At 36.4% G+C, this 24,375-nt stretch overlaps 1 protein-coding gene across 1 annotated transcript in view; it reads left to right on the plus strand.

Moving 5' to 3' along the window:
* Window positions 1-24,375, plus strand: part of LOC113227397 (inactivation-no-after-potential D protein-like) — a 138,943-nt gene that overhangs the window by 83,814 nt on the left and 30,754 nt on the right. Inside the window, exons 4-5 of the mRNA XM_026460290.1 lie at window positions 10,448-10,542; window positions 15,178-15,247. Of these exons, the coding sequence (XP_026316075.1) occupies window positions 10,448-10,542; window positions 15,178-15,247 (165 nt within the window). The remainder of the gene's footprint in view (window positions 1-10,447; window positions 10,543-15,177; window positions 15,248-24,375) is intronic.

Consider the following 24,375-nt stretch of genomic DNA (forward strand, 5'->3'; position numbering starts at 1 on the left):
TATATTTTGTTATAAGGTTACTAAATAAACTATTTTTCTTTTGTTTTACTTTTTTAACTTAAATTTAAGTAGCTTTAACGGGAAAGATGGTAATGGCTGTTGCTCTTATAATGGCTGGTAATGGCTGTTTATACAGTATCTTGGTTTCGTGCGACTAAGGATCGGTCAATACAATGTTACACCAACCAGTCTGTCGTATGCTAGCCGCACTGCCCAACTCCCTTCGAAGTCTCCCGGTCTAAACGCTTTCCCCATGACTTGACCCCTTTCTTCATGACCCCGCAATTAATACAATATGGAGTTTGTGTAATCCCCATCAAAATATATCAATTAGTGAAGAATATACAAGTCAGTACAAACTGAGTAAGATGTCAGATACGCCAGGAGATGTTTTCGAACTTCGCAGTGGCCCCTAAACTTTTGTTTCTCTGTTTCAAGTTAAATTTTCGTAGTTTGAGACTAGATGATCGGTGTGATTGTCAGGAATATTTGTTATTTATGTAAACGGGATTCGGGTACTAACATTCATTCCCTAAAGTTTCCTTTCCCTCTCCTTTTGTCACATGATGTTATTGTTCCCGTCTGTATGTGAGGTTCGTCGCGTCATCTATTTTGCTCGATTGGGTGGACGGCTTTCAGAAACACTGAAGGAACAAATATCTTTATTTATCTGCCCATCCTATCAGCATAACCCTCAGTTTTTAATAATACTGGTAATTCACATTATCTATATTCAGATAGAAGGTCCTATTTTCCAAAAGAAAAGGCTTTCGGTGTACCCAAGCTCATCTATCCGAATAAGTCGAATGAATGCTCCCTCCGTCATTCTCCTAGTGTTGTTATTGTTACGGATACTACTTAAATGGAATCGAATAATTCTACTTTTTCAAAATTGTCTGTAGCGAGACTAATCTAAAATTAAAGAATGTAAATTATAAATAACTTCTCATCGAGTATATAACCAGAAATAGAGTCGAAATAAGGGCCATGAATTTCTGGTAACTCACCAGTGATACATTACTTATAAATATCAACTCTCGTTTGCACTGAAATATTTAAAGACAGCGCCAATAGCTGATGTGTGTATGTCTTCGTATATTCCAAAAATATTCTGTATTTATTGTAATAAAGATAAATATCTCTAACAATGGCGTGCTGTTCCATTCGATGGTGTGGGGAAAAACAGCAAAACATCTAATTATAAACCAAACGGAATCAAGTTTCATCGATAATTAAATATTAAATATGTAATTTTCGTGCATTATAGCAAAGCTCAAGTTAACTGGTCGATTTGAAGTGAAACAATTGACGACAGCCGTGAATTCGGGCTGACCAACCGTGGTAGAATAGTTGTCAAACAAATTAAACGACATTTCGTCTCTATTTCTGGTTATATACTCGATGTAACTTCTATCTGCATCTCGTTTCAGATTGATGTCATTGATATAATATATTTTTTCCGATGATTGTACATTTTTAGTAGGTACTTTTGTAGGTATGGTAATTTATGAGTTTTTGCGCCCGTGTAATTTTGGAGATGCGTAATATAGCGGGAAATCGACAAATCACGATTCTCGACATTAGAATCTATTTCGTGTCTATAAAATGAAATTGGATTAATACATAACAGAACCAAACTCCATACGTCGCGCTTTTGAAGGATTGTCACCTAACGTTTTTTGATGTATAAAAAATTGACCTTGTATAAATACCGTTTTATTTTCATAAAAATAATAGATCAAACGTTGTTTTGATATCTTTATGATACCCAGAAGTTATGCTTTGATCTTGAGTTTTGAGTTTGGACGAAAATAAAGAATATACGAAAAAAAGTGGAACGGTAAAACTTTTAAAGAATCTTTAAGTTTTTTTTTCTTCTTATTACGAAAGTTTCTTACTTTTAGTATCATAATTCTTAACTCATTTGATTGTGAAAATACAGTTTATATGGGAGTTGACATGCAACATTTTTCTTACGATACAAAATGTCGAGACAAATAAGCCGTGTGCATGGTTTTAAGCGACACTCCTGTCTATAATTGTTGCAGTGCCGATAAGAGCTTTGAACCGCAAATATCTTAGGGGCACTGCCACGGCGCCCGTCACCTTGAAACATAAAATTACAAGTCCCATGTGCCTGTCAAAGGTCAAATAATCATTTATTCCATAGCGTCGTCGCCTTACTTTCTCAAGCTCGTATCACATAGTTACTGAAATGAAAAAAATGGACTGTATCATTGACTTACAATTATATGGACGTCGGGTCCGCGCTAAAAAGTGTCCGAACTTATAGGGCGTTAAAATCGTATACAAAGCGTCATTCACGCTTTAGTCTTCGTTTGTTCGTACTACTACAGTACTGCGATGACATTGCAATTTAAATTCAACGTTTTAGCTTTTTCATATTCCTTTACATGTCACTACTTTTAAATAGGTTGACTTGGGACATTTTTTTCGTGGTTTTTGTATTAGACCCGTCGGTCGTCCATTTACTTGTAAGTCAATGGACTGTATATACAAATTTTGCAGGCTAATTTCACATCACATTTCCTTCATGTTCACACACTGGCTTTAACCTGTTCTTAATGTAATCAAAAATTAACACCCTTAATAAGAAATTTAAAATAAATAGAAAGTTTTGCCACAATCAAGAAACTCTGTAATTCTACTAGTGGAATTACCCTTCAAAACCGGAAGATAATAATGCTCACTTTACCGCTTGACGGCAGAAATAGGTAAGGTGGCAGTAGTTCCCTGGACGAACTCTCTCGCAAAGAGCTCTACCAATTGCAGTATTTGGCGAATACGCAAAGAAGGCATACTTATTTTTGATATAAGTGCGGAAAGTTAGTCATTATTCACGAGTCTCGAGGCTTCTTGGCCCGAGCCAGAGGCGAGGGTCAAGACGCGAGACAAGTGAAAATGACAAATCCGCACGTGTATCAAACGACGTTTTTTAATACATTTGCGAAAAAACTACATTGAAACTAAAATAAAACAGTATTTAAAAAAAACTAATTTTCTGCTAGTAAATTAAAATAATGAAATACAACCACTGCAACCATTATTTAAAAGTCTATGGAAATCTAGTTCTAACGTGCTGTTTTTGTTTATTTTCTGTAATATCGGTCTGTAACCACTTTTCTTATTATGAAGTCCTGGTACTTTTGTTTAAACTTCTTTAGGAACCCGTGCACGGTAGTGAGATACAATTTATCTGTAATACATAGAACAAATATATACATAAAAATCTCGCCTGTCACAAATTCAGGGGTAGGCAGAGACTGTGGACCTCCACTCGATACGTTCATTATATAGTATTTGTAAATAAATATAAGTTTTAATGACGAATGACTTACGTCACAAAGCACATAAATATGAAATAAATATACAATCTCTTTAGTTCTATGTTTAAGACTTAAAACAACAGTAAATTTTAAAAAAACTGGAAAAGTAAAAAGCACTAGTGCGAGAAATCCAACTTTCCGCACGATTTGTAGTGCGAAAAATACCACGTTTTGAGCAACTGTATTAAAAAATACTTTGTCGCACATGCTATTTATACATGGTGATTGTTTGCCAAATATTATATCAAATGCACTAACACATAGCCATGTGAAGTGCCACCATTAAAGATGAGGTCCATAGACCTCAGCCTGCATCATTAAGAGAGTAACGTGCGCATTAATGCGTTCCGGTTTTGAAGGGTAAGGGTGCCGGTGAAATTATAGGCACATGGGACATGTCAGCTTCAGCTGTCAGATCTGTGATTTAAAGCTCTGAATGACACTGCAACTGTTTTGGACAGGCGTGTCGCTTACCACCAGGCGCACGACTTGTTCGTCCTGTATATAGGTATTATAAAAAATAAATTACATTTATATGACCAATGGCTGTTAAGTCAAAGTTCAGTATGCTTAAAAAATCCTTCTGTAATATACTTGATGACTTGCTTGATTTGATAATTCTTCGGCAAAAACGGTTTCCTATTATCACTTCATTAATTTAAATATGAGTGACATGGAAAAATGAACTTTACGCACATCGAAAGAGTGATGACTGTTGAGTAATCTACATGGTAGGTAAAATTTATGAATTTGGACAGTGTAACATGTGACTGTTAATTGCATGCTTTTTATCAAATGCAAATGATTCCATCCACTCGATGTTAATGATGAAAAGTTGATTTTTTTCAAGTTAAACTGGCAAACAGCAAAAGCAATCACAAAATTTAAATTCTTCTTAATATTGTAATGTAATTTTAAGATTACATTTAAGATATAGCTAATTGACAGTCTTATTTTCGAAATTAAGCCATAGGATTGGTCAGTTTGAATTTCGAACTGCATTTGTAGCACAATAGAACCAATAGTATTTCTTTGTTATGACACCAAGAGACAGATGTTCAGCGATACGCCATTCCGTAGCAGTTGCATTGCACTCACAGCTTTAAATCGCAAAGATCTGATTTACACAACCACTCTAATCAATTATAATTGATTTACACAGTCGAGTAAATGTCAGTTCAATTGTGACGTTATAGTTGTCACAAATAAGAGGCATGTTTTGACGTGTCAGTCATATCGTAACGTAAGTAGGGACGTGAACTAAACATATCGGTAACCATATTAAACGATTCTCCTGAGACATCGATTCGAAATTTTATGAGTCTATGGTCGTTTATTATATTTTTCGGGTCATTGGTTTTCAGTTCTATATAGAACAGTTAACATTTATTGAGAAATATAGAGTTTAATATTAATAATAAGGAAGTATGTAAAGGGATCACAATGAGTTTTACAGAGTTTATGAGGATAGCCTGTAGTTAAATAGCAAAATTCTGAAGCAAAACACGATCGGAACGAACCAATAACCATAAATCTTCAATAGATTTCTCATAGATGGCGCTACGACTAAAAAGTCGTTGAAAGACCAAGTACAAAGACACGACGCAAGCACATAGAAAAATTCGTGAGATCCGTTGGTTCGTTCCGTGGCTTAGTTGGTACAGCGTCTGGCACGGTATGCAAGAAGACGTCGGTTCGAATCCGACCGGATCGAAGGAATTTTTAATAAGGGTTTTTTCGGAGTGTTCGATCTTTGTATTAATAATTATAACAAAGACTTCATATTTTAAATTTTTATTCACTCTTATCGGAAGATGAGCCAAAATCATCAGATGAGCAAGTACCACTTTTGTGTATAATTAATTAATCTTAAATCATGTTACCAATATCAATATTTCTACCAAAATCAAAATCTCATTTTTTTTAAGTGAAATTGAATTGTCCCGGTAAAATTCGGCGATTAATTGTCTACAACACTATTATTTAAAAAAAGTCAATTGAGGACTTAATGTAACTTTTTTTTATAATATCAAGTGACGGGATGAACAAGTTGTGCGCCTGATGGTAAACTACACGCCTGTCCATAACAGTTGCAGTGCCACTCAGAGCTTTAAATCGCAAAGATCTGAAGATTGGTAAGTTGACAAGTCTCATGTGCCTGTAATTTCACCAGCACCCTTACCCTTCAAAATCGAAACGCAGTAATGGAAATAAGGATAGCGCGTGCTTGCGAAAAAACCTACACAGTAAGTTCCAATATTGTTACAATTGATTATTAAACTATATACTCGTATAAATTATTATTGTAACTAGCAGTAAGAGAAGCGATTTAATCGGTCGTAACCGATTTAGAATAGGATTGGTTGTATTGTATAGTGCATCATATAAGAGCGATTTTACGTTAGTTGAGCGATAGCGAATAGTGACAATAGCCTTGTTTGTTAGGTCGTCCTATATAAAGAACAAGTCCAAGTTCCATACAGTCCTGTACCGGGTGAAAAAAGTTGACAGTCATCAATCGCAGGTACAGGATTTCATTTGTATTTTCATATAGTTTCTTTATACTGGATTTATATTTTTTTGACTACGGAAAGTTTGATTAATGCAACATTTTCTTTTGAGGTTATGTAATAATATTATGTAAACTTTGATACGTTACTTTGCAGTACAGAATTAAATATTATTCTAAGATAAATGTATGTATTGAGTACATATTAACAGTAAAACTTAGATTTACTACGACAGACAAATGAGATAAAAATTGTCCAATAACGATGTGATTGTTTAAAAAATATTTCAAAAAATTCGTTGTAGCATTTATTTTTAAACGAAGCACAATATAGATTTTGACATTTGATGTGATAGTAGATGAAGTCTCGTTTATACTTTACGTGCTTTCTGACAAAGTTGAAGTTGAGAGCCAAGTTCAAGTTAAGCAAGACTTGCGTATATAAATTCATTGCTTATCGGTGTCACAATTGTTGTAACTTTCGTTCATAATTATCTCAACGTTTAAGAAATCTTGGCAAATGTAAACGAGGCTTCGAATAAAATGTCATGTAAGTCATGTTACATTCAAAAACAAATATTTAGAATGCTTTTATGAATGAAACTTATATTATTTATAACGTATATTTAGATGCATAAAAAAATTTTAACCGGTCGCGACTTTAAAATTGTCTAGTCTAAAATGGGCATGTTTCTTTGTTCAACTCACACTTAGAATATAAATATTTCGAAGTCATTGACAGTATAATATATAATGGACTAGATTGGAATACCTCATAATCATTTATGTGACATGTAACATTGATAATATGTTACATAAAAATAAATTGTATGTTGAAAAAAATAACCGTGGCAGCCTAATGATTGAAAAGCCGTGGTAAACTAATGGTTTGTCCTTAAACTACGTACAATTTCATTCCATACAATATGTATGTATGTAGTATGTCGCGACAATGCATATTGAACCTTAGGCAACAGCGTTTCCATGTATTTAGTTTGGAGAAATTACAGGCACATGGGACGTGTCAACTTATGTCTCAGGGTGATAGGCGTAGTAACAGTGCCCTTTAGACCCTTGCGATTTAAAAGTCTGAGTGGTACTGCATCTGTTATGGACAGGCGTGTCGCTTTCCACCAGGCGTACGACTTGTTCTCCCGTCACTTGGGTAAATTGTGTTTTGGAATGGGTTTTTAGTTGATTCTGGATTTGTACTGATTTAGCTTCTTTGGCAAATTTCGTGTTGGTAATTTTTTTACTTATTTGTGTTATTTGGGACAGCAACTGCTTATTATTACTAGATTACATTGAAATGATATAAAATAGAACAAAGCCTATATAGTTATCCTCTAATCTAATATGTTGAGTGTGTGCGTTATTATTATTATTATTAATCACATACTAGAGCGAGATGTAGTACTCGTATTAATAAATATAATAAGTCAGTGGGTGTAACTGCTTCCGTGGCCAAACGGTTGCCATGCTGGACTGCCACACAGAGGTCCCGCGTTCGATTCCCAGGCGGGGGAAAGGTTTGAATGTTGAATGGCCTATATTTATTTCTCTCGTGAGTTGTGTGAATGTAATTTGTGGTTGTCTATGTGAGTGTCCATGGCACCCACGATACAAGGTTTCGCTAGAGCAGGGCTATAAGTGTGCGCATTGAGTATATAACCAGAAATAGAGACGAAATAAGGGCCATATATTCCTGGTAACACATTAGCGATACAGCTCTTATAAATATCAACTCTCGTTTGCACTGAAATATAGACAGGCCAACTACTGACCTGTGTGTACGTCTCCGTATATTCCAAACAGTATTCTGTATTTATTGTAATAAAGATAATATCTCTAACAATGCCGTGCTGTTCTATTCGGTGGTGTGGGAAAAACAGCAAAACATCTAATTACAAAACAAACGGAATCACATTTCATAGGTAATTAAATATTAAATATGTAATTTTGCAATTTTCGTCCATTATAGCAAAGCTCAAGTTAACTGGTCGATTTGAAGTGAAACAGTTGACGACACCCATCGACGACACCCGTCAATTGTTTCGAACTCGGGCTAGCCAATCGGAGAGCAGTTGTCACAGTAATGATATGGCAGAATAGTTTTCAAACAAATTAAATGACATTTCGTCTCTATTTCTGGTTATATACTCGATGAGTGTGCGTTATTATTATTATGAACGCGTCATTGATATTCTTACTACTTTCCTTCCATATAAACTCAAGTTCGATTCCTAGAGCTACACTGGCACTGCTAAGTCTTTTAAGCGCATTTAGCAAATACGGACGACTAACTTTGAGTGCATATACCGTGGATGTCGGAGATGTTTAGGTAACTCTTCAAAGACGTTTGTAGGCCAAGAACACGTTGGGTCTTATCTCTCTCTTTGGAGCAAATGATAATTTTACTTGTAAATTTGTGCCTCGGAATAACGGGTGCAATGCCACTCAAATGTTTGCAATTAAATTCAAATTCAAAGTATTTATTTTCAGTGAACAGGATCCATTGGTCCGACCTCAAAAGTACGTGGAATCACATCTATTTGCCAAGTTCTATTGAAATCGGGCCGAAAGTGCGCAAATTCGGATTTATCCCCTAGTTCGCCATTATACGGAACTTGACACAGGTGATAATAAAAATCGGTTTTCACTATTCAAAGTATATTGAGAGAGAAAAACGCCTTGAATTGGAGAATAGCAAATCACCCATTAAAATAATTGCTCCTTATAATAAAATTTAGGCGCTATTTATAAAAATGAATCTTCATGCGTGAACAGCCACCCTTAGAGGCGAATGATTTTCTTCAAAATTAATTGGGACTACTATGGAGGTACCTTCTTTCCAACAAAAAAGAATCATGAAAATCGGTTCACAAATAGCGGAGTTATCGCGTAACATACATGCAAAAAAACATACAGTCGAATTGAGAACCTCCTCCTTTTTTTAAGTCGCTTAAAAGTAGAGAAAAATTTTATAAGCTAATATTATATAACATAATATTTAATTAATTAAAATTTAAAATGTCATGTACTTATGAGGCATCTCGTACGGTATCAGTACAGGCGCTCTGTGGTCCTCTGCCACAACCTTCAGGATGCTGTTGTTACTCCCCCGGAGTCTTCTAACCAACAACTTCTACTTTTTTTCCCCAAGACGGCAGGACAGCGATTTGTATGGGCCCAAGCAAACATCCCGGAGGCACTGCAGTAACGGGGGTAGTCTCAACATCATCCTGAACACGTTATTATATTGAACGCACGGAGAATTTAGCAAGCTTTGGGAGCACATAAGCCACAAGTCGCGTGCATACATACCTTATATACTTATGTTTTGAATTTTTTTTTTAATTTAAGCTCTGAGTTGTTGGAGGTTTGTCGCTTATTACCAGGCGCAGGACTAGCTCAAAAAATCTAATGACAATTTCCGCCACGTTCCTCGTTCCGCTCAATCTCAATTCGCACCCGAATTGGCGGTTCTCCAGTTGAACAGCTAATGCATACAAATATAGTAATTGTTTGTTAGCCCGTCGCGTTGGCAAGACTGATGGAATCTTTGAGGTTACATTATGAAGACGTAATGTTCTGCAAACAAACTCTGTTTACGCTGTTGGCAACATTGTTGTAGATGTTAAATTTGGAAGGGTTACTTTTGTATTTTTGATTCGGAATTAGAGTCGGTGGGTTTGAAGTTTACAATGCTATTGTAAATTGGAATGCGGAAGCGGATGTTTACCGTTTCGTGAATATTTTCGGTGCTTTGATAGCTACATCTATAACATACCAAAGTCTCATTGTAAACAAGTTTACTTTATAACCGTTTGTTCCAGACCTCATATATTTTTCTTACATTGCAAACACCGTAACGAACCATATTACGTAACACTTCTTCTCTTCTTATCGTATCAATGGCATACACTATAATGCGTGTCATCGAGGTGAAAGAATTACATCAGCATCAGAATTTAAGGCTCCCCCTGAGCACGTCAACTCTCCCGGTCCAGTGCCGCTCGCATCCAGCCTTTGCCGGTCACCTTTCTCAGGTCGTCCGTCCATCTTGCCTTTTGTCCACCGTCCATCTTGACGTGGTCGCCACTCTAGAAAGACTACATCTACGGCAGATTACTTTTTTCGATTCAGAAGTGGGCGGGTGAAATAGGGAACCACATCACGAACTAAAGTGTAGCCGGGCAGGGCACCTGATACAGAGACAAGATGACAGATGGAGTAAGCCGTTGACTGAGTGGCGTCCAAGGACTAAATACAGGAACGTCGGGCGTCCAGCGGCGAGATGTGCGGACGACATCACAGGAATTGCGGGGCGAACCTGGATGAAATTAAAACGGGACCGTAGGGAGTGGCACAGAAACTTAGGGGCTTATACCCAGCAGTGGATGAAGTCAGGCTACATGATGATGATGAAAAGCAACATTTGTAGCTAACGGTGACGTCAACATCGCGATCCTCCAACCAGCTACTACCCGTTATTAGTGTGTTATGTAGTGTCTATAACATTAATTCATTTACAGAAATTGTTGCTCAGTCAATTAATTGCACGACGACTGTAAGTGCCAATTTGTTTCAGGTGAACGGAATAGTGCTTCACGGCAGATGTCATCTGAACGCTTCGGCGATAATTAAGGGGCTCGTGGGGCCAGTTTTCAAGATCATCTTGTTGAGGTAAGAAATGTATACGGAGTCATTTTTAAAATACATACATAACAACGTAAACAAGAACTGACGTTTACAAAACGTAATAAGTTTACCAAAAAAACTTTTTAGTTTTTGTTGTACTATCTGGCACTTTTTAAATCCGTATTTGGTAGAATAAGTTCAAACGTGCAGACGTCCTCCGCGACGATTTCCACACTCGTCATGTACAGAGTTGTTACCATTTAGAGCAGCGCTCTTCAAAACCGGAACACAGTAATGCTCACATTACTGCTTGGCGGCAGAAATGGGCAGGGTGGCAGTACTTGCAGTGTAAACTCTTTCGCTCTACTACTGCTAAAATAATATTTATTATATTATACAAAAGTGTTAAACTTCTATGGCAAAAACTACCCACGTGTCACAGCACAAAATGTCAAAATAATATCAAGTCGGTTTTTTTTCAACTAAGTATCCACTAATATTAGTAAAGCTTCTTGTGAAAGAGTTCTTCACAAAGAGCTCTACTGCTAGTAAACATTTTACATTAGTGGCAGGGTACTCAACATGTTAAAAGGGGGACCTTGTTGCTTTAAAACGTTGGGTATAGTCCTTGGGTCGCCCATTCGGTCCATTAACTTTGAGAAAATATTTACATCAATTTTCCACTTCATTACCACATCAAGAAATCTTATAAAGGGTTCAATCTTTAAATCTCGATTACTATCAGAACTGCCGTCGCCAAAACTCAAATTTTTTTTGTCGTTCGATCTTAGAAACTTCTCGGGTTCGAATCCAGTATCGCACCTCTGAGTTTCTCGGAATTTATGTGCGAAATTTAATTTGAAAGTTACCATGAGCTTTTCAGTGAAGGAAAGGATCGTGATGAAACTTTTTTTTTCATAACATCAAGTGGCGGGACGAACAATGCTCGGGTAATGCTCACGTTACTGCTTGGCGGCAGAAATAGGTGAGGTGGCAGTACTTCCCTGACGAACTCTTTCACAAGGAGCTCTACTGCTACTAAATGGTGGTGTTTGGTACCGAGATCAAACACCACCTTCTCCTTCTTATGCTTCCTCTCCTGACTTTAGCGGCTGCCGCTCTAAAGAGCCTGGTTTTCAACCAGGAGTGCCGCCTTCTACAAACACTTCCTTTTCCAGCGATTTCGCCTTAGGTGATAAGTTGGAGTAATTTGTACTTATTGTTCCTCATGACTTGGCCAAGTTACGACATTTTCATCATCATCTTCCTGCACTTAATGGAGTTTAGAAGCTCCACTTTTTTACTACGTAGATGGTAAATCCACATCCCTAAAGCCTCCAGCTTCCTTGTTATGTTCAGTGTGAGATTCCAAGTTTCCACGCCATATAGTAGAACTGAGAAGACGTAACAGCGTACAATGCGCAATCTTATTCTGAGACTCAGGTTCCTATCGCACCACCATCCACTGTCAACCCATTTATACGTCGCACTGCTGGGCACGGGTCTCCTCTCAGGCGAGCATAGTTCGCCATGCTGGCCCTGTGCGGGTTGAGGACTTCACACGTTTTCCGAGGGTTGTGAACCTTCTTCTACATGCAGCTTTTAGTAGCCGTAGAGCTTCTTGTGAAAGAGTTCGTCCAGGGAAGTACTGCCACCTTACCTATTTCTGCCGCCAAGCAGTAATATCAGCATTACTGCGTTCCGGTTTTGAAGGCTAAGTAAGGGTGCTGGTGAAATTACAGCACATGGGACTTATCAAGTTATGTCTCTGGGCGACGGGCGCAGTGGCAGTGCCCTTCAGATCTTTGCGATTTAAAACTCTGAGTGGCACTGCAACTGTTATAGACAGGCGTGTAGCTTACCATCAGGCGCACAACTTGTTCGTCCCGCCACTTGATGTTACGATAAAAAAGTTTCATCACGATGCTTTCCTTCACTGAAAAGCTCATGGTAACTTTCAAATTAAATTACGCACATAAATTCCGAGAACCTCAGAGGTGCGATACTGGATTCGAACCCACGGCCTCTGCTTGAGAAGTTTCTAAGATCAACAAAACAAAAAAAAAATGAGTTTTGGCGACAGCAGTTCTGATAGTAACCGAGATTTAAGAGTCGAAATTACCTCAGTTTATTTTGCTTAGTTCGAGTGGCAGGGACGCTGGTTTTATTTAAGAATTTATTTTTTTACAAACGTAATTAAAGCCTTTTGAAAAATGTATATCGTATACTATACGTGTATTTAGTTCAGTTGACATTAAAAAAAAGTCTTTGCTATATGTAAAGTACATATTGAATACTGCGATTTTCTCGTAAAATTTGGACTTAAAAATTTTAGAAATCGTGTTAATCAATTTTTCTATAATTTTTTTCCAAAATGGTTGATTCAACACTTTCACTGTTATGCGGAATTAACCAAAGCCATTTGAGGTTGTAAACAATCGTCGAGTAGATAACCAAAATAGAGACGAAATAAGGGCCATATATTCCTGGTAACACATTAGCGATACAGCTCTTATAAATATCAACTCTCGTTTGCACTGAAATATAGACAGGCCTACTACTGACCTGTGTGTACATCTCCGTATATTCCAAAAAATATTCTGTATTTATTGTAATAAAGATACTATATCTCTAACAATGCCGTGCTGTTCTATTAGGTAGTGTAGGAAAAACAGCAAAACATCTAATTACAAAACAAACGGAATCGCATTTCATCGGTAATTAAATATTAAATATGTAATTTTGCAAGTTTCGTCCATTATCGTCGATTTGAAGTGAAACAGTTGACGACACCCATTGACGACACCCGTCAATTGTTTCGAACTCGGACTAGCCAATCGGAGCGCAGTTGTTACAGTAATGATATGGGAGAATAGTTTTCAAACAAATTAAATGACATTTCGTCTCTATTTCTTGTTATATACTCGATGTAAACAATGGAAGTACATATCTTAAGGCACTTTATAGAGATTCAAATATTCTGATGATATATATTGCTAAATCCTTTGAAATATGCAAACGTACGATAGCAAATAAAAATTGTATTGTGTAATTTCTTACGGGCAAGAGAATTTTAGAGAAAGAATTTTGCTTGGTGTTCCTAAAGACTGTTGTAAGAAGTTGCTAAATTTTACCTCGCCTTTGAACTTACTAGTTAAAAAATTCGGCGTAGGCACGTAAATCTTGCGAAATATTTCGTAAAAATTAACTCTTTCTGTTTACAAAGCCAAATTCCACCTTGCCTGGCAACTTACAAATTAAAAAATGGTATTAGGCAACTTCATTGAAGCTTTGTGATATTTGTGAATGGAATTCATTTTTGTGAGTTAATAAGAAAATAAACTCGTCATTAATATATAAAATAAATTTATTTTCTCGTAATACTTCTATGATGTATGGTATTACTAATTGGTCTGTAATAATTCTTCTTCTGTAAAGGTATATACCAGAGGTTCCCAAACTTTTTTGTTTCGTAGACCACGTGTTACTTTTTTATATTTTCCGTACACCCTACCTTTTTTTATGTGAAGTAGAAGGCAAATGAGCTGAACGACTTGACGGGAGGTAGTCACCGTCGCCCATGGACATCTGCAAAATCAGATGAGCCCTATTGACACGCGTTTTGAAGAATCCCATATCATGCTTTCTAACATTGATTTTTTTACAAATTCATCAATTTCAAATGTGTGTTTGACAGTTGACGCAGTGCTAGTGAGAAACTAAAGTTTCTCTATATAAAATAAATATTTCATATATAGTTTAGATGTCTATTACGACAGTTTTATAATAATATTTATAGAGGTACTTACCTGTGTAATGTAGATTATTCCATTTATTGTAAGTCGAAATTTTGGCCACTTATGTCCCATGACGCACTTATAAACCCATTTATGTCCACTCCTATTTTTTTTTCGCTGACATGAACCCCTTTGAAAGGGTTGTAACCCTAACTAGCCGTGAACAGGTTCACGGCAATGAAATGGGAAACTTTCGGTCCACAAAATTTATTAAAGAAGTAAAGTTTAAAGAAAGGCTGTAACAATATAAAGGTAAATGTAAAAAAACAGGTATAACAGTACAAAGCACTCCCTACACTTTATTATTAAGGCACTTACCCCTAAATGGGCCGAGAAACTGAATTACAGAAATAGATACATAAAGGGTGTAGACTTATAAACTTAACTTAACTTATTACACATGATTAGCTTATTAACAGCTCTGATTTTGTGGCGGTCGAGCTGGGAGTGACCGTGGTAGGAAAACAAAATGAGAAAGTGAAGGAAGATGGAACAATTCAAATTTAAAATTTTAATACAAGTAAAATAAAAAAAATGATAAGATACAAGAGGAGAGAGGCGATACAAAGAGGTGAGATGACGGTGTAAGGAGGTCACACCGTCTCAGGTTGGAGTGGACCTATGGGGGATCGATATAGACCACTTTGAGAATCATTGGTCTAGCCGATTAATTGACCACTACCATTGCTTCCATCGCAATCACAGCTTGTTGCAATGTAGAGTTGCCATTGAAATAACTTTAGATATATAAACATGAAACTATACTAAGAGGATTTAGGTTCAGGAAATAACTCAACAAATAGCACGCTCGAGAAATCTTTAAAGCCGTTCATAGAGCACCTCGGAGGCGAATCGTGTTAAAAATAAAACGCTATTGTTGCAGACGAAAATCCGCCCTGGAAGACGTTGCTGTGAAGCCCCTCACTCAATTCCCAATCGCTTTGGAGGAAGAGGTAAGATCATTTTAAATTTTGCACACTTTATTTTAGTCGCACCTTTGATGTAATAAGGCCACATATACAAAATTACAATTTTTCTGGAGAGAGGTTCAAATATTTAGGTAACGAAATTACTCGATAACTTTTATAAGATTAAATAGAAGAGCTATTGAATTTCACATGTGCTTATTTTGTTTCATACATTTCGTATCGCATTTTATAACTTCCAAGTGATTAAAACACTTTTGAAGTACACATATGGCTTTATTTTACGAAATATATACCAGGTCTACAGATCGAGATACCTCCCTTGAAAGCTACGCCAACTTAATTTTTGAATCTGTTCTATTTTTATTTTGTATTTTGCTTCTTTATTTTTTTTCGAGAAAATTACGTATGGCGCGAGCCGAAGTTATAAAAAAAATCAATTTACTTAATTAATTTATTAAAAGAAATTACAATAAAATTACAATGTAAAAATTATGAACGATAAGTAATCGAAGTTGGATTACGAATGCCGCGATATCCGATGCCCCGGGCCGCCGTTTCTGCCTTTGACGTCAGTGCGGTCACGTTGTCTTCGAGTACGGGGCTGATGCTGCACCCCGTGCAGCGAGCAAGCGCGAAGAGACGATGATGCGCCTCGTGCAATAACTATGTTTACAGGTCGCCGCTTATTCGGCGATTCCCTTACGATCGCCTTGCGTAACAAGAATAATAATAATAATGACAATATTTAGTTAATTTATATGTTAAAACACAGGTTATGTAGAAGCTGACATGTACAAAATGAGTAATCAAGAATCAAAATCAAAATAATCTTTATTTCGTAGGTAAGCATATTACCTTGAAATCGTCACATTGGTTAAACTCTACCGCTCATTCGAAAGGCAGATTCCCCTGAGAACACTGAGCAAGATACTCTAGGGGTTGCTCTTTGTAAATAACATTTGTACGCATTCAACGTTTACAATATATTTTTTGTTTTGCTTTCAAACATCAGAGATCGAGATTACCTCCTTGAGCAAAACGGGTTACTACCACGGATTTTTGTCATCCAAGTACACAGAAGTTGTTTAATAACCTTTAGTTTTTGTTTCACTATAGTTTTAAACTTCGTGAATGGCAAATTTTGTATATTAACCGGAATCTTGTTATGGAAGCGTATACATTACCCCTTAAATGAATTTGTCACTTTGTGAAGACGACTATCAAGAACAGCTGGTTTATTTTTATTCCTCGCATTGATGTTATGTCTGTCACTATTTTTCATAAAGAGATTACTATTCCTCTTAACATAAATTACATTTTCATAGATGTACTGTGACGCTATTGTAAGAATATGAATTTCCTTAAACTTATCTCTCAAAGATACTCTGGGGCTCAGATTATAAATTGCCCTAACCGCACGTTTCTTCAGGACAAAGATTCTATTGATATCGGCGGCATTACCCCAAAGCAAAATGTCGTATGTCATTAGACTTACACATAGTTTCACTGTGTCCGACCAAACAGTAGGTATACAAACATTGAAGGTTTATATAGGTACATTCACTGACATGCACTTCGACAGACTAAACCACGTGTTCGTTTTTCAATAATATTACATGGATTTAATAAGTCGTTCAGAATTTAAACGTGATGATAGTTACAAGGGTCAATTTTAATTAGATGTCTAAATAATATCGTAATAATAATTAGATAATGAATTTATGGATTTATCATTTAAAAATTCGGACGCTGTATAGTACATTGTATTAGCTAATACATTGTTTAATTGTTTTTTAAATAGCATAAGGTTTTACTCGGACCTTAGTGCTTTCGGTAAATTATTGTAAATTTTTGGCGCCATTACAAAAGGACTTTTCTACATGAAGGTAGTTTTACAGGCTTTCAAACGAAGTTGATCATATCGTCTTGGCTTCAGGCCTCGTGTGAATAAGTGTGAGTGCACTCGGACATACATGGCAGTTTCGTAGATATAAAGTGAAGGAACAGTCAGTAGTCGAAGATCTTTAAAATATGGTTTGCAGCTATCTGTTCTCTTCAATCGAAAAATTGCTCTGAGTCTGAGTCATCCTTTTTGTGTCTTAAAAACTGAGTTCACGTTAGTTGCATTGCCCCAGAATATTATACCGTATCTTAATATGGACGCAACATAACTATGGTAGTCTTGAAGAACCGAATCTCTATCTACAACTTTGCTAAATATATATAATGTGTATTAATTTTCCGAATTAATTTTATCAACAATCGGGAAGCATAATATTAGTAAACAAATATGACTGTTTACAACAATAACAGAAAATATCCAAAAAATAATGTTGGTGTAGTGTTCATTGGAGGTGTCGAGATTGCAATAAATGTATTTATTTATTAGAATGCCTCATACATATCAAGCTTTTACTCTTACGATAGCTACACAATATAAATAAAATAATTTTATCTACACACATATCATGTGTGTAGATAAAATTATGTGTTCAAAAACCGCAAATTACGACCTGCGTAAAGATAAACGGTTTTTTAAATTTTTATTGAATTGATATTCAATTATTTTTTGTGAAATTACTCCACTAGATTGATCCGGCCGGACCAAAGGATTTTTTTCTGAGTGTTCTATCTTTATATTATTATAATAAACTGTTTTGTTAGAACAAATTTCTTATCTGTAAAAATGTTATTATTGCTTATCAATAACATCGAATTTTGTTATGACATTAAAATTTTGAACATCTCTGAAAAACTAAACAATTTGATTCGACCTCAATTCTAATATCACTCGAAATTAAGTTTTATGAGAAATGAAATGTCAATGCAAACAATTTTAACAAATTTCACACGTTACTTGATATCGAACGATATGAAAGTTGGGGCCGACTCTAGTTTGTAGAATTAAATAAATACTACGGTTGTGTGACATGCGTGAGAAAAGTTTTTATTTGCCGCCATTTCGCCAGTCGTAACATGCGGTTCCTGAACATATCTATCAATCGAGAGCTGATAATATGTGTATAGATAAAGCGGTGTATGTAACTGTACATATTTAATAATTAAAACACTCGTGTGATGTTTTTGAAACCCGCACTCATTTTTCAATGCGTTTCATTATGTAACAGTCTTATAAACTACTATTTCGGATCTAAAATCGACTATATTTGTGAGTACAGTGTTTTGTTTAAAAAAACAAATATACGCGCTTTATATCCGAAAAAATGGTTCTATTTTCAATGCCCGAAACTATACTTATACATGACGCAACTGGCGATGATACCCCACTTAGTATATTTGTTTTTTACGTTATTTTTACTAATCGACTTCAAAAAAGAAGAAGGTTCTCAATTTGTCTGAATTTTTTTTGTGTACTGTGAGCGATTTCTTTTCGTTTATTGTCCTCTTTTTTAACTTTGAATAAAATATTCCACCCTTAGATAGCAACTTGTGTATATATTATTGTATTTTAATCTATAGCCCATCTGTTTAGGTACTTAAATAAATGTAAACAATCTTGAGATGTCTATTTAATGAAATATACATTTATAAAATGATTTTCCCTGACCTTCAAATACAAAATACAAATACTTAGCTTCATATGAAATTGCATGCCTATTTTTATACCTATTGATTTGTAAATCATGTGTTTCAATAAAAAGATGTATCAAGATTGTTTACATTTAGTTAAGTACCTAAACAGATGGACTACAGAACAATTATTTTTATTTGACGTTGTCGTATTTCGATAATACATAATTTTTATTGTGTATACTTATTAGTGACGATCATATTATCCCTTGACATAAATTGTAATATTGTGACATTGATAATATGAAATAAATAATTCTATTCTATTATTATGGAACTACAAAATGATTTGCATTTTATAGTTCCATTAAACATTGTTATGGTAATTGAACTCCTCCGTCGGCTTCCAGCCAACAAAGATAAAGAGAAGATATCAAGTAAAAGGACAGACAAGTCATACGCCTGGTGTAAAGCGACACGCCTGTCCATAACAGTTGCAATGCCACTCAAAGCTTTAAATCCCAACGATCTGAGAGACACCGCCACCTTGAGACATGTAATTTCACCAGCACCCTTACCCTTCAAAACTGGAACGCAGTAATTCTCACGTTATTGCTTGTCGGCCGAAATAGGTACAGTGCACAATAAGAATTACTGTTAATTAAATACCATAAGCAGTGCTTATACACTATTCCAAAAGACAGTGACTTTATTTTTGAATATGTAATACGACACAACTTTTACCACGCTATGTACCTCAGGTAGCCACGTGGTATATCAATGTTTGTCCTGACGTGTTTACTTTTGATTGTTACAAACACCCAAGGGTTTTTGCGTTACTATCAGCAACTCGTTGCTAGGAAAAAATATAACAATTATCTATAAAATATAAAAACTATCTTCATATCGAGTTTTTAGGTTTTCACGATTGTTACACAGGAAATGAAACTGTATTTTCGAATGTAAGTCGTGTATATTAGTTCTTTTTTTAAACCAACGTTTCGGGATCACGGGTCCGGAATGAAGTTGTAAGAATAAAGTTGTGGACATCGTCCAGAAATGTAGGAAACTGAAGTGGCGGTGGGCTGACCACATCTGTCGCAGAACCAGTAGACGGGTTCTTGAGTGAAGACCACGTCTCGGCAAACATAACGTAAGACGTCCCCCTGCAAGATAGACCGACCATCTGAAGAAGGTCATGGGTAGTGGTTGGATGCGGAAAACGGGTGACCGTGCACTATGGCGTACACTTGGAGACGCTTAAGTCAGGCAATGGACTGCATTAGGTTAATTGATTGATTCGGGACCACAGCCGACTGTATGTATTGAACGGCAGACTAATAGTGAAAAAACAAATATTCGCAAACTAGATCCGAAAAAAACCAGAAAAATGTCTCATTTTCTAGTTACATATTCAGCTAAGCCAATTTTCAAGGTAAGAAAACTAAGGATCCCTAGTACCCAAAGGGTAGGGTCGTTGTCCTCACTTACGTATCCACTATTTGTATTAAGTGATATAGAAATAGTGGATACCTAAGTGAGGGCACCGACTGTACCTTATACATAATGAGTATAAAGTCATCAACTCGTAAGACCCGTGGTGGTAATGCGGGAAGCATTTTTCCCTATAAATACAAATATCTCCAAATTCATGCTTTTTTCTGGCTTTCTGGGTTCATGTTGTTATTTATACATGTTTTGAAGTTAATACACTGCCTTTATGAAATATATTATGTACAATATGAAGCATTATCCAAAAACTGGCAACAAAAAGAGATGCCAGCGCTACCTGTTATTTAACGACGACATCTTTCTGGACATACAAGGCAAAATGTAGTTAGTGATTAGACCGTGCCTGAATCTATATTTTTTTGAATATCAAGTGACGGGACGTTCAAGTTGTGCGCCGGATGGTAAGCTACACGCTTGTACATAACAGTTATAATAAATAGTAATAGTAAATTTATCTTTGTAATTATTGAGTATGTACATTAAATTTCTTTATTTATTAAGTTTTATTCCCAACCCAGAAGCCAGTTTTCCTTTTAATTATTCAAATGTTATTTGGAAGAAATCTCTTTAAGCTCACCTTACATACTACAAACATACAAAGGACAAAACGAAAGATAAAAGTATTAAGAACATATAAAAAGGATGGTACTGTCGTGCACATTCTCATTTTGTATGTTACATTCGTCATATAACGAAAACGTCACACGTTCTTACGATAGTTAATTTCATTAAAGAATCCTTACAGCTCTATCATAAGGTTGATGTTTGTTTAAAGAGACATAATGTGACTTACGCCATTATATGACGATGGCCGTGTGTAAAAATAGGCTAACAGCTTTTATCGCCCTTTTGTTATTTGTATATTTGGACACTAAACTACGGTCGTTAATATGGTCCCATGGAGACAACGTACTTACAACCCAATTAATTCATACGTGGAATTGAACTACGTTCGGATCGACCATGATATATATATATATGCCTTATGAGCAATGATCGGAATTGAGGGGGTTAATTACCTGAAATATGAATGTTTTTTTAGTATTGTATGTTTGTATATTTGTTTTAATAACGGACACACTCAATATAGCCCCGCACTAGGGAAACACTGTGTCCCAGGAGCCATGGACACACACATAGACAACTTACACCCAAACTCACGAGAGAAACTAATGTAGGGGTTACCTATCAGAAGTCCGAAATGACATTTTCCAGAAATAACCTTTGCTCGAATTTTCTTAACCTCAAAAATAATTTTGAGAGGAAAATGTTTTTTCTTTTAAACCTAACTTAACCTAACCGAATCTAATCGTGTATTTGCGATAAACATCCAACATGTCCTGAAAGAACAAAGATTTCGTTATAATTCGTTAATGAAAATTCGAACAAACGATATTTCCGAAAAAATAAATTCGAGTTTATGATAGGTTACCAAATGCAGGCCATACAAATATTTCTCCGGGCCCGGGAATCGAACTTAGGACTCTGCATGGCAATCCGGCGTGGTAATCGTTCGGCCACGGAGGCAGTTAAATGGACATACCCATTTCGTTATCATTATCTAAGCAATAAAATATAAAATTTCTTCTTTTACTTTTTATTTTCCAAACATTACAGATTATACGTTGTAAAGTATTTAAATACGCAAGTGTCTATAGAAACACAACTACATTGTAATTATTGAGACAATATAATTTGTCTCAAAAACTATATTTCAATAAATTATATTGAAATATAAGAAAATTCCGGGGATTTGTAGAAGCAAATCTTTTTTTATAATATCAAGAAACGGGACGAACAAGTCGTGCGCCTGATTGTAAACTACACGCCTCTCCACAACAGTAATGCTGACATTAATGCTTGGCGGCAGAAATAGGTAAGGTGGCAGTACTTCCCTGGACGAACTCTTTCACAAGGAGCTCTACAGGTACTAAGATGGATAAGAACATTATTCTTTAGTTCAGCTAAATTAACTCCCACAAATCTGATCACTGCACATATTATTTATTTTATTCGGCACAACAACAGCTTAAGAAACTACGATTTCCAATGAATGTTTTTATGACACTAAGGCTCGTATTCCAGAACTCTATTCAATGCTCAAGTCAGGATTTGAGCAGACTTGAGTATGATATCAAGCATTGGAAATACGACTCTGAGGCCTTGAGTATGATTTTCAGTGTTCACTGCAATACTCAAGTCCTGACTTGAGTATTGAGTAGAGTTCCGGAATACGGCTCTCAGTGACGAAGAGAACATAACGGTTTCAATACCACTCAGAGCTTCCAATCGCAAAGATCTGCGAGGCACTGCCACTGCGCCCGTAACTTTGAGACATAAATCGACAAGTCTCATGAGGTCCAGTGGCTTGCACGCCAGTTTTCATGGTGTCGCCATCTATCATCACGGTCAATATAGACACTAAGTTTTCATTATCTCGGGTCTGGGTGTTCGTGGTACCATCGTTGTTTCCGATTTCCATAACATATCGCTTAGCGTCTTTATCGAATGTCTATGGCGAGTGCTCTGAAGAAATATTCAACCTTATTTTTTTTTTATAAAAAATAAGTGCGCGTTTGACATCATCGTCATTGAGATAGACTCACCTGATGGATGAGGTCGACGATGTAGCATGCACACCTAAATAATGCCTATTCACTCTCGCCTTTAAAAGATCCAAGTCGTAGCGTTCGGGGAACAAGTCCGCAGGTAGGGAATTCCACTCCGTAGCCGCTCGCCATATAAATGTGGAAGAGAAACGCTTCGTGTGAATCCTGGAAATATCCACAACATAGGGGTTGAATCCCAGCGCACGTCTAGTTCCCCGATGATGGAAAGGGGAAGGCGGAATCAAATTATGCAATTCCACTGCACACTCTCCGTGATATATCCTGTAGAATACCGATAAACAGGCAACTTTGCGGCGGTGGTGTTGAAGCCTCTGCAGCTTCGCCTCTACTATGTTCGAGTCACTTATAAGCCTTTTGACACGCTTGTCGATTAAATCCAAGGTGGCCAGTTGATATTTAGCAGAGCCATCTCATAAGTGGCAGTAGAACTCCAAACACAACCATTCTTGTGCTTGGTACAGCTGAAGCAACTTATCCCTCTCTCGCCGTTCCTGCTCCGAAACACGCGTGCTGGCCTCCGTAGTCGCCGTTTTACAACTTGTCGTTTAAAAGGTTTGATGGCACCTTTCTCTGTGACACAGACGACAAATGGAACTCCCTTCCAGCGCACGTATTCCCTCCTTCTTTTGTTCCTTCGGGTTCTTCGAACGAGGCGTGAATAGGCATCGTGTAGGCTTGCAGGGTGGAGTTGGCTAGGACAGAGATTGTATCAACACTGCGCTAGGTACCTTCACGTTTGAATTCCACTTTCCATTTAACATCAGGTGGAGTGGAGTACTGCCTTTATGTATAAAAAAACACTAGTGCTTTAGTTTCTTTGGGATCGGGGAAATCTACGTGATGTTATCTAATATTTATTTATTATTATTTCACCATCACCTTTCCTCTTCAAAACGGAAAACAGTAATGCTCACATCACCGCTTGGATGAACTCTTTCACAAGAAGCTCTAATCATTCAATTAAATGTCATTCATGTCATTCAATTAAATGTGTTAGTAGTAACTAACACATTTAATTGAATGACATTAATAATAAATGCAAACATAAATTGAAATTAATATTTATATGCCAATTGGGTAAACTTCGGTAAACTGTACTTACATGCTTACGAAAATAAATATATCTCTCTTTTAAAAAATAATTTAGTACCAGTAGGTACCTCCTTTCGAAAGAGTACGTCTAAGGAAGTACTGCCACCTTACCTATTTCTGCCGCCAAGTAGTAATGTTAGCATTACTGTGTTCCGGTTTTCAAGGGATACTGGCGAAATTACAGGCACATGGGACTTTTCAACTTATGTCACAGGGTGACGACCACAGTGGCACTGCAACAGTTATGGACAGGCGTGTAGCTTACCATCAGGTGCACGACTTGTTCGTCTCGTCGCTTCGTATTTAAAAAATAAATGATACTTCGTACTATATCCAAAATTCAGTCAGATTTCAATTTATAGGCCATCAAATAAGAAGATAAACGTA

The sequence above is a fragment of the Hyposmocoma kahamanoa genome, unplaced genomic scaffold, assembly GCF_003589595.1.
Source record: "Hyposmocoma kahamanoa isolate Upper Pololo Valley unplaced genomic scaffold, ASM358959v1 210, whole genome shotgun sequence".
NCBI classification, from domain to species: Eukaryota; Metazoa; Arthropoda; class Insecta; order Lepidoptera; family Cosmopterigidae; genus Hyposmocoma; species Hyposmocoma kahamanoa.